Genomic DNA, 13,843 nt, shown 5'->3' on the forward strand with positions numbered 1-13,843 from the left:
ACGTGGGTTCAAGCCCGTTCTGTTGTCGGCGACAATGACATAGCTGGAATATTAACAATGTAAAACCACATTCAAAATCATTAAATCCCAGGAAAACCAAGGATTACCTTACGAACATTGTCGTTTCTGAGCAATTGTCGACAGAAGAATGGTTTCTGAATAAGTCGGGCAAAAAGTCAATATAGGAGCAGAGACCATATACCATGTATGTGATTTCTGACAAGCGTAACCAAGTTACAAGTGTCAACAGAGAATCACTTGTGTTTCGTGAATTTTGATTTACGTGACAAACTGTGGAATCTGAATCACCAACACACCAGCAGTCAGACATTAAACCACGGCATCAGCAAAGGGGCACAACTCCATGTCTCAAGGGGCATTTCAGTCACTGTATGATTAACATCATAAAGAGTACCAAAAATAAATCCAGTTGACGCACCAAAATTCGTCCCCTTCGACACCACAGAACCTCGTAGAATGAAATTGCAGTCATTTCAAGGAAAATAAAACGGCAACATTGCTAAATGACGAGCGCGCACGTTAGACATAAAACTTATCACCTGTGCCATATCAATCATTCCTGGGTAATATCTTCTCATATTTTGCAATAATTTATGACCCGTAATGACACGACGGCGTCTGCAGCGTCATGCCTGCGTTAACTTCATAGTGTAGGTAACTAAGTACATATCCTAATTAGGTGACTTCAACCCTGAGTAAAACTAATATTATGGTATCACGTGACCTAGGTAATTATTACCCCAGGTGGGTAGAAGATAACACTAAACAATTATCCTCATAAATATCATCCATGTCATTTTTACCAATGCCAGATGGCATATCATTGCGCATTATTAACTCCAGTTTCTAGTTAATTTTAAGTTGGTGTAATAAGTCCATTTTACACTGAAATATTTGTGGTTGTATTTTGTTGTGTTTTGGAATAATTGCATTCTTTCCATTAAAATCATTAATTATCACAATCCTTTCGCCATAATTTTCACATATAATATTGTTCTAGCTTCTGTTATTATTGTCATTAGAATTATCGGGTATTATAATTACCAATTCTATTTGTTTTTCGGATGAGAGTGACGCCCATTTCGTGACATTGCGGGAATACTGATAAAAGCGGCGCAAAACCATGCTCACTCACTCACTCACTTATCGGCTGATCCTGACACTCCTGAATGCACTGTCGGTTAAATCTTGAAAAAATCCAAGTTATTTACGGCAGAATAATTCCTTCTACATGATCAAACACAGATAGCAGTTTCATTTTTTGGTTTATTAATTCCTATATTTTTTAGTCAAAAGTAAAGATATATTTGAAACACAGAGTTTATTTCCGAGCCCCCACTGTGATAACAACATCCCGCTGTATCGGTGTATAGCGCATGGAGAAAAGAAAACGATCATATTCACCTTTGTATTCAGACGTTTCGTACGCTTTGTGAATCACAATGGCCATGTTCTCTGTAAAACCCATATCAATTTGGCTAATTTTTAACAAAATGTCCCTCAATATGAATTTAAAATTACCACCAATGTGACAAAACTAAGATTATTTCTTAACGACCTCGTTTTTCTTTTCTCATAAATAGGCAAGTCCTGTGTCTAAAGCTGTACAAACATGTACTCTGCATGATCCCTGACGCCAGCGACTTATGAAAACCTAATGACTACATGCGCTAACATTGTTCAAGGAATGTTCACTGTTTCTGTGTCATAGTCGCTTAATTTCTTTATCAGCGTGCGTTCGGATCATATATCTTGCACCCCCTCCTCTTCTCTATCCCCCTCGTCACACGACTGACAGCTCTCATCAACTCGACGTTATACAACAAGACGTTAGCACCAGGACTAGCGTACAACCTCTTTGTCTTGCATAATTCCCTTCTATAATGGTCTGCACATCTTCCTTGGTATTTCTAGTACTTACAAACCCTTTCCCCGCATGCTTCTACAAACACACAACTTTTTATCAAACACTCTTTTCCACATACAGAGCATCGTTCAAAAATACTTCCCCCTAACCCTTCATATAAAATACAATGCGAAATATGTTAAACGTACCTCCCGTCTTCTAGTCCTACAGTAAAATTCTTGCCATAAATATACAAGAAAAACGTGACCGCGCACTACCCTTAGCCATCACTATTAAATATGAATAATAAGACGTTTTCATTCTCAAGTCTATGTCAATCTTGCTTGACAACAGCATAAGATCCATGCCGAAACATCATATATAATAATGGAGTTGTCATCCATAAAGAATCATACTGTCTTACCTCAATTATCTGCCCAAACGATTCATCCAGTTTGGATTCAAAGGTAAAAAGGTTATGAATATAGTATGAATGGATTATTGACAATCAGCAAAGACACCAGATGTTCGCAGAAAAGCTAAGAAGCTCTGTCGTGGTACACGTGACTCGCGTGGTTTGTATTGAACAGTTAAGACACACGGTGTCGTCATCACCACGCTCTGTTATCAACTGGTATTTCCCCTGACGATTAAAATGGTTTTCTAACGCTCACATATGAGTGTGTTTTTTTTGTCATATAAAACACTTCTTTCTGTTGATAGCTCATTCTGTGACGACACACGAAATGAAAAATTAACAGATACTATATTTGTGGTGATACGTACTGCGACAATCACAGATAATATGACACATGATTGGGGCCGATCAGAGGTTATATATGTGTGGTGCTAAGTCTTAATCACACATAATTTGTGTGATACAGGATTAGAACCATTCACAGATACTATATGTATGTTGAGATACAGGATTAGAACAATCACAGATACTTTATGTGGTAATTAAGGATTAGAACAAAGCATGCATACCGCTCTGTCATGAAATGGTAACAACAAGTACTATATGTGTGACTGCATATTCACACATACCGTTTGAAGGACAGTGTTTAGTTATACAGAAACATTCTATCATCGAGGCAATATATCACCGCAGTCTCTCCTCCGCGACATTTTTTGTCAGTAAACAGTAACATAATAATTTTGACCTCTCGTGTTAAAACGTTTAACATATTTTATAATCTTTTTAATAGTTATGAAATGTGATATTACACAAACGTAGCTATGAAACAATCTGCAACTGTTGTATGAGTCTGTTGAAGACAAATTACCAGAGTGCCAACAATTAGTGACGACGGAAAACGGTCCTCGTATTCTAAAGACATTTTAAACTGATCCGATTTTTTATGCACTAATATACAATTTCTCAGCCTTTTTATCTGCCCTGTGTTGCACGTAGCTTGTAAAAGATATCTAACATAACATGAACTTTGGCTCAATGGATCTCCACAAGCATGAAATATAGCTGGCCCATCACAAGTTCCTTTCTGCTAACACAGCTTTACTAAAATAAGACAAAACACCAAATAACTGCACACATGTTTATCAAAAGTTTCAATAACTTGGAATGCACAAACAATAGGATTGTCAACTAAAATCAGAATTAATATTATCAACAAGTCACATTCTGGATAGCGTCTTCCTGAATCTAACACACTGATGTCTCTCTCCCACGCTCTGGAGTCAGCTGATGGTCACGAGGAAATTCACAAATATTTCCACGTTGCTTTTTATAACATATATGTATGTACATATTTACATACATGTAAATCGTGTCATAACACTTTAATAAAGTCAATTTCACGAACTGTCACATAACACCACATCAGCACAATAGAGTCACTTCCAAAATTTGCGATTTCAACTTTCAATTCTTGTCAGTTTCAATCAATCACATTCACACAACGCTTTAGAAAACATCCTTCACTCTGGGGATCTTACAGAAAGTTAATATCACCTGTTACGTCACTGTGTGATAGTCACGTGTAAACAAATGTCATTCAGACAAGTCCAGAGCACTGCCCTCGTGTCTCACATCTTACCAATAGCGTGTTCTGTCATCGAGGTCCTCTGTCGCCGGAGATTAGCGGAGTATCGAGTTCCAAAACACTCGCTCCACGCAGCAGGCTTGGAATGAATTTGAGATCGGTATTCGAGGGTTAGATCTCCAAACGTTCGTTCCTAGTTCCAGTCAAATCCATGGCCGTTTCAAGAATTGTAAGTATTGAAACTTCCCGTCCTTGGAATGGAAGCCCCGATAAATCTGGTAGAAGATCTTACATTTCTCCCTCGTAGAGATCGGAGATTTAATGGTCACTCCAGCGTCCGGTTTCAATGTCCGTTAACCGACCACGCCCCTTCCATTCGCCACACAGAAAATGCATAGCTGAGTCTTTCATGGGCAACATATGAACAGCTACTTGCTAATTTTGAATCAACGTCTTCACTTCTCAAAACCTGGTACAAAAAGTCAATATATCTGGATGCAAGCTTTAATGTCTGGATCTTACTCAGTTTGTCGGACGGTAAAGTGGGAATAATTTTTCGAAGGGACGAGAATGCTTCATTCAGTGACTGTGTCCTCTGTCGTTCTCGGACATTGGCAAGAGACCGCTGAGTCTGCAAATCTTCAGGAGTCTGGGGACTCTTCTTAGAACGAGCTTTCTTAGCGTTAGGAAGAGAATCATTGTCATATTCATACATACGTTTTCTCCCGAGACGCTTCTCGTCCATGTCATCACTGTCCTCTTCTGTCTCAATTTTCAAAGAATACTCCTTCTCCGGAAACTCCTTAAACTCCTTGTGGAGAGTCTGAGACTCCATACTAAGTCCATCCTGTCGCAAGACGGTCTGTTGCTCTGGAACCATTTTGACAGCTTCCTAAAAAAACGTGACTCTTCTATGTGGAGGTAGAAAAACCCGTGGAACTCTTCAGCAAAGATGAATTTGACCTATAAGCGTTCTCCACGTGAGTGTAAGCGTACAACAACGACAACTCTCAAACAGTGAAGGAATGATAGCACAAGACAGAATATAATCACACAGTTCCAACCAATGTGTATATAGCTCCCGCCAACCAATCAGCTCGCTCGTAGCGCCATGTAAATCCGGTCCGTTCTGTGAGAGGTGTCAATCACCCATCTAAGATCCTGAGCCGGATCAGATTACGGTACCGCTGTGGGGGAGGGTAAGAGGGGGCAGGGTAACGTTTGGGGGAACTAGATGGAAAGACGAGATACAAACGAAGAAAGAAACATGAGATAACCTGATATATGTCATTCCAACACAGATTTACTTTTTGACACTTGTCAGGGTCTATAGATCTGGGTATGGGTCCAGGGTTTTGGCAATCTCCCGCAGAGAAATTCATGATTCTCGACCAATAAAATGAAAATTCACGAAAGAAGGGGGCAAGTGTTTTGCTCTCCAGATATGTCTGTTTTGAAAATGTTGGCATATTCCCATCCCTGGAAGAATTTTGTTTCCAGATTTTCTCAGAGATTCGGAATTATAATGATTGATAATCTCATAGCGGCGATACATCCAGCGTTATTTCTAAAGAACACATCAGTTTATTCATGTCTAAATAAACATAAAAATATTTCAGATTTTTAAGAATTGCGTATCAGAGTCTCCCTACACAAATGATATTGTGCTGGAGTAACAAAATCAAGTCACGTTAAAGTTAAGGCGAACTGTAGGCAGTATAATGTTTGAGACATCAGTGTAACCATCAGCTGTCAATCAGTACCAAGACCTGTTAAGTATGTTTCTTGTGTACCTTAATTTGACTATTTTCTTCGTCTCTCTTCCTTCGTATCTATATTAATCACAGAATGTGTACATTAATGTCCAGTGGTTCCTCTATGAATATGTAGAAGAGTAAGTCAATAACACGTGACTGAAGGACTTGTCTCCTTGACAACCCTACACATGGCGCAGAATTATGTATATTTCATAAATCAGTTTGTTGTCTATAGCATCATTTACAGGAAGAAATCCGTTCATGTTTTTTCATCAAGCAAAGTATATTTTTGGATTGATTTGTGTATATATTACATATATGCTGTTAAAATGTTCAGAAAAAAAAGAAACCCTATAATATACAAAATACTTTTCATGAGTGTTTTCACTGTAAGAAAAGCATCACAACTTCATTCTCTGAGCAAGAACGATCTGAGGTGTATTAATGTATTATCATTTTGTAGTTGTGACATTTAGTGAGAGGCAGACTTAATTGTGTGTTTCACGTTGTCGAGGAGAGTTTTCGTATTGCTTCAAAGTCAAAATATGCACATGTTCATGGTGGTTTAAACATGATGTCAAAACGCCGTTGGCAATGATAAATACTTACCTTTATTAAAAAATAAAACGACACATAATTAGCGGAACAATTGAAGACGATAAACAACTGCTCTTGTCATGGGTTGAGAATTGTTTGCACAATTTTTGTCGTGATTGCATTCGTAGGAGCAGATAACATGTTAATTGTATCAAAGATCTATTGAAGAGTGGATGTAATACGGATTTCTTTTAACGTCTTTGCGTTGCAAAGAGCACTATAGGCTGACTTTCACTGATTATATCTAGTTCTGGGTGAATGTATGTAATAATAACTGGAATGGAGAATGTTCCGCTGTCTGTGTTCTGTCATATGAACATGTCTGAAAGAATTGATAGCCACTGTATCATAATAAAAAATATCTTTTCATTACGAATGTACTGGCATTACCATTACATCGACGCTATCGAATGTTATCTCCAGACACAATTTACCCTGATTAGTAGAGGTCTCTATTCGCACACAAGCCGAACAGGTAATATTCTCGTTCAACTGTAGGACCAAGAAGTGCAATCATAATATTTACAACAAAAACAATTTAATAAACTATAAGCATGCGGTTTATATTCAACAGGCTCGAATCATCTGGTGCTGCAGGGCCTGGAACTCTGAGAGAGTGAAGCCATATCTGTACCAGCATTCAGCAGTTGTGTGATATACCTTCATGTACATCTACACACAGCTCGCCGTGTGCATTAATATTCACATTTAGGGCCCGTATCAGTATCACTGTCTCCTTTTCGGGCATTTCAATCCCAACAGTGTCGCTTTTTCCATCGCTCTAGCCGAGTGAACAGCCACATTGCTCTTGCCTGTCCCACAGCATCGTGTGCTAATTACCCATAGAATCTTTGATGCTAGTGCCAGGCAGGTGCTATTGACTGGTGTAAATACCGTTACGGGTTTCAAAGTGTCCCGAAACTTTTGAACTTGTTTTCAGCGTGTTTATGTAAAAGCCGTGAAACTCGGAGAAACGGTGTTTGATAAGAGAGAATATTTTGAAATACAAAATCAAAGAGAAGTTTAACTAACTCTTGGCGTTATTTGGAAGTATTCTCCCAATTCTTCACTTTGATTACTGGGAGACGTACTTCTGTTGAAGTGGTGCAGTAAAAGAGCGAGGAGACGCACGGCTGCACCAAAAAACTGTACCTAGGCTAATACTAAAGAGTTCGTACAGTACACATTAATACAAACCTACACTGGTTATGCCAGCAAGTTCAGTTCAACTACAACTATCGCTATGCGAGCTTCAGTTTCTTTCAAACATGCGTCTTTTATGCTCAAAACTAACAGTAAAACTGGCATGTTATGTTTCTATATGAAACATTTTCTCGAAATTATTTTATTCTCTTTAAAGTATCAAATATATGCTTCACCTATAAGTGGCATTTCAGAAACCGTTGTTTAAATGAAGACTACATTTCAACTACTTTATTCTTTGAATGAGAGTTTTCCTTAATATGTACTAGTGATGTATTATTCATTTATGTAACAGTGTAGTTTTCATATTAGCCCGATTAAAGACACAATTTACATTATTTTTTCACGACTGTGAAACAGTTACATTTTTATACATCATAAAAAAAATTATGTACTTGATAAGATAGAAACCTATACATTCAATTTTAAGTCATGATATTTTTTTTGTAAAATATATATGTGTTTCCCTATTTCGACATCAAGAGTAATTAGTGCATGTCGACATATACATGTATGTTGAGTTAGCTCTCAAGTGACATGTACAATACTAACATTCCGAATAACGGTACTAAATAAACTGCTATAAAAATATTGGGATTCAGGCATCAGTGACCCCACCAACACCTCACCTAATCCACTCAATGGCGATCCGGCTCCAGTTCTTCGTATTCCAAGATGGCGGATACACTTACGATACATCCGGTTTTTTAATATATTGCTATGTAATAAAACAATAACAGGTAGAACACACATACCTTTACCTAATGGGCTGATTAACTCTCAGGTGTTAATTGGCGTAGCAATATCATTGTTCGTGTGTTGTTTACCGAATGCCGTTTTATTACATGATTGAATATTCTGATGAACCTTAAAACGACAGACGAGATAGAAGTACCGGTATGTTTGACATGCCATCAGGTTGCTAAATTGTTTTATGAGAAGTACTGTTAATTCAGAAAACATCCCCAACACACAGAAGAACGATCAATATCGTGCATAGAGACACATTGTTAGCTTATTACTACTGTTGTTGATTGGCTGGGCTATTTGATTGTAGGTGGATGTATGTTGTTTTAACAAATTAATGTGAGTTAAGATAAGAACTTAGGAGAAGATATAGTGTTTTATTTGTTTTTTGGGTTGAGGTATGATAGATATATGTAAAATACCTTATGTTAAAAGAGAATTCTGATAGAAAATCGTTATTGAATTCTGGTTCTAATTCAAGATTTCAAGATAACACTAATTCTGCAGAAAGTAAAGCTTTCGTTCTCTGTTTAAATGGATTTATTAGAATTTACATGATATACATTTTGTATTGACAAAACAATATACACATTTAACATGATATACAAACAAAAAACAATATACACATTTAACATGATATACATTTTGTTCTAACAAACAAAACAATATACACAGAGAAGCCGAATATGCGTCAGAAGCGACTTCCCGCTGTAGACATTGTTATGTTAAGAGTCAGTTGACAGAAGGCCTAGCTGTTACAGTCTATTAAAGAAGTCGGTGTCGGTTTGTGTTTTTTGTTTGGCGAAGGCTGACATGGTTTAGTCTCAGTGTATAATTTCACTTTTGTCCATTTGGTCATTCGGGCACTAAACGTATCTGTGTGTTGATAGGGTTTACGCAGCGTGATGTTTGCTAATGTGTATGACGCACTTGTTCTATCTGGAAATATATTACATCTGTACACCTATACACATATATACAATTGTGTTTTACACAAACAATAGTGAAATGTTTTGCTTGTATTAAAATCCATGACGTCACTTCGTGTATGCCTATGAGATGTAGGATGACTGCAGCACAATGAACACTTAGACCAAGTGGCATTTATCGACATAAACCCCTCTAGCATCATGAAACAGGGCTTGAAACCTTTGAGAATCTGAGAAAATACGCAAGTAGCTTTTGGGGACAAGTGAAGCGCAGGTACAAAGTTTAAATCTGGTTTAAAGAGGCAAGGTATTTTTTTTCCAAAAAATGTATATAGCACTTGAGGAGTTCACAGTTGCTGCAACATTTCCAAAACCAACTTCCAATGTGATAATTTCAAGTTTATTAATAGCTGTAATGAGTGCTGGTTTTCTGAGATAACAGTATTTGCAATAAAACAATTTAGCAACCACCTGCAGTATCCCCATCACTCAGATTACTGCTACACCTATCTAGCCTGTTTTGTAAACGCTAATCAGAATAATCAATCAAGTAATAAAACGGCATTCGGTAAACAACACACGGACAATGATACTGTTACTCCAATTAACACCTGAGAGTTAATCAGGTCACCAGGTAAAGGTATGTGTGTTCTACCTGTTATTGTTTTATTACATGGCAGTACATTAAAACAGATGTAACGCAGAATAGCTGAACCGGGTCGACCTCGAGTGGATTAGATTTTTGTGCTGTCCCTTTACACAGAGTGAGTGAGTGAACGAGCGTTTGAGTGTTATTATCTTTACAAACTTGTGGATAAACTTGTGAACGAAATGTGCTCAAGAAAACATGCACCACTCATTAAACCTGCTGTAAAACTCACTGCTCATAAACACGCAGTGGTTCATGCAGAGTACCACTGATTACCTGATCATTTGATTAGCTGATGTCTTTCACACATTATTGTAAGTACTATAGTCGTTATGATAAGTACTATAATCATAGGTGTTTACAGGTGTTTGTAATACAGCAAAGTATTTTTCTCTATTGACTGTTAGGTCACTTCTATACCATACGTTCATAATTTCATTAGTTTATACAACGGAACGGACTCTGTATTCAAAGATGTCTTAATTTCAAGTTTGATATGATGGTAACGTCGTCAATCTATAACTGATTGATTATCGCATGTTAAGAAATCTATCATCGAGTGATTGCCTTGTTTCTGTCTAACTATGCGATATTTCTGTTTCTTAACTCTCTTGACAAAACGAAATCACATGGAAACTTTAAGCATTATCCAGCTTTACAATTAAAGTTTACATTTGAAAACGGAATTAATAGATCCTCGTCTCAAAGTTATAGCTGTAAATTTCTTGGCTCGTAAAGCCGTTACCGCAAAACGCACTCAGGGTGTTTTCCAGGAGCAAGTTATCGAGTGATTTACCAGTAATAAACATACGGGTAGATACCGCTTTCATCTTTCCGCTTCCTAATTGACTGTACAGTTACGTTGTGGTGATTGTAAAATGAGCAAACATGAAATGCAATAAATGATATATTCACAATCCTTTAATATTAAATACCGCGAGGGGGAATAAATAGCCCACATTATGCTCCCACCTCCCCTCTAACCACATTTATAGTGCGTATAGAAAGAGAGTGTGTATGCATTTTCTAGGAAACAAGACGAGAGAGAATACTAGAAGAACACAATAAATGACTGTTTGAAAGCCGAGTGAGTTTTCTTGGATATACATGTATTTACTTCACTTACTTCTGTACTACACACTGCAAAAATATGTACCCCTATTTTTAATGTATTTCAATGTTGGTAATATTTTTAAGGTGTCATTACGGGCTTTCGATATTGGGTTTGTATTTTTGCGTATGCTGTACTGTTTTTTTCATTTGTAACACACGATACTATAATAAACTATTGTCATTACTTGTTTACATCTTGATAGCGATAACTAGAATTGTATTTTCTTTCCAAGTCGTTTATAGGGCTAAACTGAAATTACTGAGAAGCCACTTCAATATCCTCTACAGAAGTTAGTCCCGAGTTACAATAATTTAGTGTTTGCAAACAATATGCTGGGCTGTTCTCCCATTTTCACGATGACATTATTGACGTGTCTGTTCGCTTCCGTCTTATGACGTCACTTCCTGTACACCCTAAATCTCCGCGAACGAGATGTCAATACGAGCTTATACGTGATCGTGTCAAATCATAATGTTTATTCACAAATTAACGAGCGCTGATAAGCCTTTGTTAATCGTGTAGTGTTAGCACTGAAAATGTCAAATGAATTTCTAAGATTAACCGGGATTGGTACGAGCCGTAAACTGAACCTCTAAATGTGTTATTTTCCACTTGAAAGAGGTGCTTTGAGAGCAAGTCTTGTTTATTCATATAGCCGAAGAGATTAATACGTTAATCACAAAAATTAGCACTGTTCACGTATTAACTAATATTTAACTCGCAAACAAATCTATCCGATACCCAAACTCATATATAGAAGAATCATTATTTCAGGAATATATTCTGTAGTAAATTCAAGCTAACCCAGTCAATAATAATTCCAAAACCTGAGCTAATGAAACGTTTCTTAACGTGTACATAGCAAAGTGGTGACAAAATATTAATGAATGATTTCTTTACAAGGCTGGTATTTTGTACATATTGAACAAAAAATTAATCTCGACTTCAGTATCTAAAATTCAGTCTACAAACGGTTTATATGTAGTGTCCATCTGTATACAGGATCTAATTATATCTATTCTTCATTATCAGTGTCAAGTATATTCACTTTCTGATGCGAACGCGGAAGGTCCTGTAAATTTACACTAATTTATGTTATCAAACATTCTTATCATTAAATAAGATTTAATGAATGAAACTATGGACACGGTTATTTACATCACGCCATTCTTTGTTCGTATGCAAGACGAAGCTTAAATTCCTCGATGAGCTGAAACACTAAGCGACTGACTCATTTTTAAAGTATTCACAAGTTTTAATAAACAACATAAATAGCATGATCCCATTGTACTGTTACGAGGGTGTGAAAATAGTTGTCACCTAGCTCCACGTTTAAACGTACATGTCCAGCAAGTGTAAAAATGGGCTGTCAAACACTTTCACATTTCCTCATTTTGACAAGTATTCTAGCAACTAAATGTTCGTGGCACGGTGCATACGCAATGCATTCATCAGTTGTAATCCTCATCCGCACGTGGGTGTGTTGTTAAATCACTTGTAATCAAACTGGATAATCACAAAACAAACTCGTTGAAACGGTCTATGATTTAAACTGTCACATCCAATTAAGGGTCATGACTTTGGACATTTTAAGAAGTTTCCTTTCATTACACTTATCCGACCTAGGTGATAGGCTAAATCTCTGTATGTGTGTAAGTCTTCTCACAAGAACAGGCAGTTACCTCACACAGGGAGACTATGTATGTTGTAGATTATCCCTGCATCACATGACACGTGAAAGGATATCTCCAGGTTTGGCTGGGGGTGAAAAGTTGGAGAAAAATATCAAATGGGCGTCACGCTGAAATCAACCAGTTGGAAAGTATATTTTCAAACAGTGTATATTGATATTAGTGCAATGTTAGACTAACGACCAGTTTCTGAAATGAACATATTTTACACAAAAATGTTCAAAAAAAATTATAAAATGTAATGAAAAGGAGACTTGAGACTTTCTTCATATTCAGAAACAGTGGAAATCTAGACTTGCTACATTTTCTAGACTTCTGTGGACTTGGATATATTTGCTTCAGGGTCTGTATGACAGACTTGTGCAGTTTTAAATCATCAATTCAAATGTTCGTTTCACTATATGTCAGTGACTCTATCAATTGCTTCGTTCAATCTGAAACAAGTGAGTGAGGGTTGCAAGTGAACAACTGGTGTCAACACGTATTCTCAGTGACCAACTCATGTAATTCTCCCACCAGTTTCCCCTTTACACGATTTGGTTTCTGAGGAAAATCAAGACTGGATGTTCATGTGCGCTGACGTTCCATATTTCCCCCTACTGTAGGAGGTTGTTTGACTTCACCGATAGAACTGAACAATATTGTGGGTTTTTTATACCTTATTAAGTAATATTCCAGGACAATACAAACACTGAAACTGTAAGATTTGCCACAAAAATAATGTAATGAAACGTTATAAGGTAGTGAGTAATATTATAACGGTTTACGGGTTATCTAAGAAATAACGTTTATAAATAACACGACCCAGCTGAGGGGTAAGAGTTTCTAACATATCTTCAGCAACTACTGTATGTCTTGTTGCAGGTGACTGAATAGATGGGTGGACTGCTCTGGTGTCGTACTCCGACCACTTCCTACATTGTTCATGACATCAATCACTAGTTCTCCTCGAATATACACGTTGATGGTAAGCAGCTTGAACGCTGTTGAGTTCAGCATTAAACAAAAGCAAAAACAACCCACAAATTCAATATATGGTGTTGTACTTGTATACTGGAATGATTACGCAAAAGGATATTATTAAGAAACTTGACGAAGAATTTTACTGTATATATTTTTAGCTTCAATCCAATTTTGTCTTGAATTTCAGAAAATGAAAAGAATAATCAAAATATTTACCGTTGTTTACAGATGTTATAGCTCATGAATAAAGGTAGAAAACCCGTGTCATAAATATCCTCAAACCGACCGACCGACCGACAGGTACAATAAATGCAACCAAATAA

At 37.0% G+C, this 13,843-nt stretch overlaps 1 protein-coding gene across 1 annotated transcript; it reads right to left on the bottom strand.

Annotated features, from left to right (window-relative positions):
* Positions 1–3,409: 3,409 nt before the first annotated feature.
* Positions 3,410–4,887, bottom strand: LOC137255915 (twist-related protein 2-like). Its single transcript, XM_067793505.1, has one exon. It carries the CDS (start codon positions 4,748–4,750, stop codon positions 4,214–4,216), a length of 537 nt encoding a protein of 178 aa, XP_067649606.1. The 5' UTR covers positions 4,751–4,887; the 3' UTR covers positions 3,410–4,213.
* Positions 4,888–13,843: the final 8,956 nt, after the last annotated feature.

The sequence above is a fragment of the Haliotis asinina genome, chromosome 11 (assembly GCF_037392515.1).
Source record: "Haliotis asinina isolate JCU_RB_2024 chromosome 11, JCU_Hal_asi_v2, whole genome shotgun sequence".
Taxonomy (NCBI): domain Eukaryota; kingdom Metazoa; phylum Mollusca; class Gastropoda; order Lepetellida; family Haliotidae; genus Haliotis; species Haliotis asinina.

Excerpts from the sequence above, each read along its gene's own strand:
- LOC137255915 (XM_067793505.1), bottom strand. The coding sequence starts at position 4,750 with ATGGTTCCAGAGCAACAGACCGTCTTGCGACAGGATGGACTTAGTATG.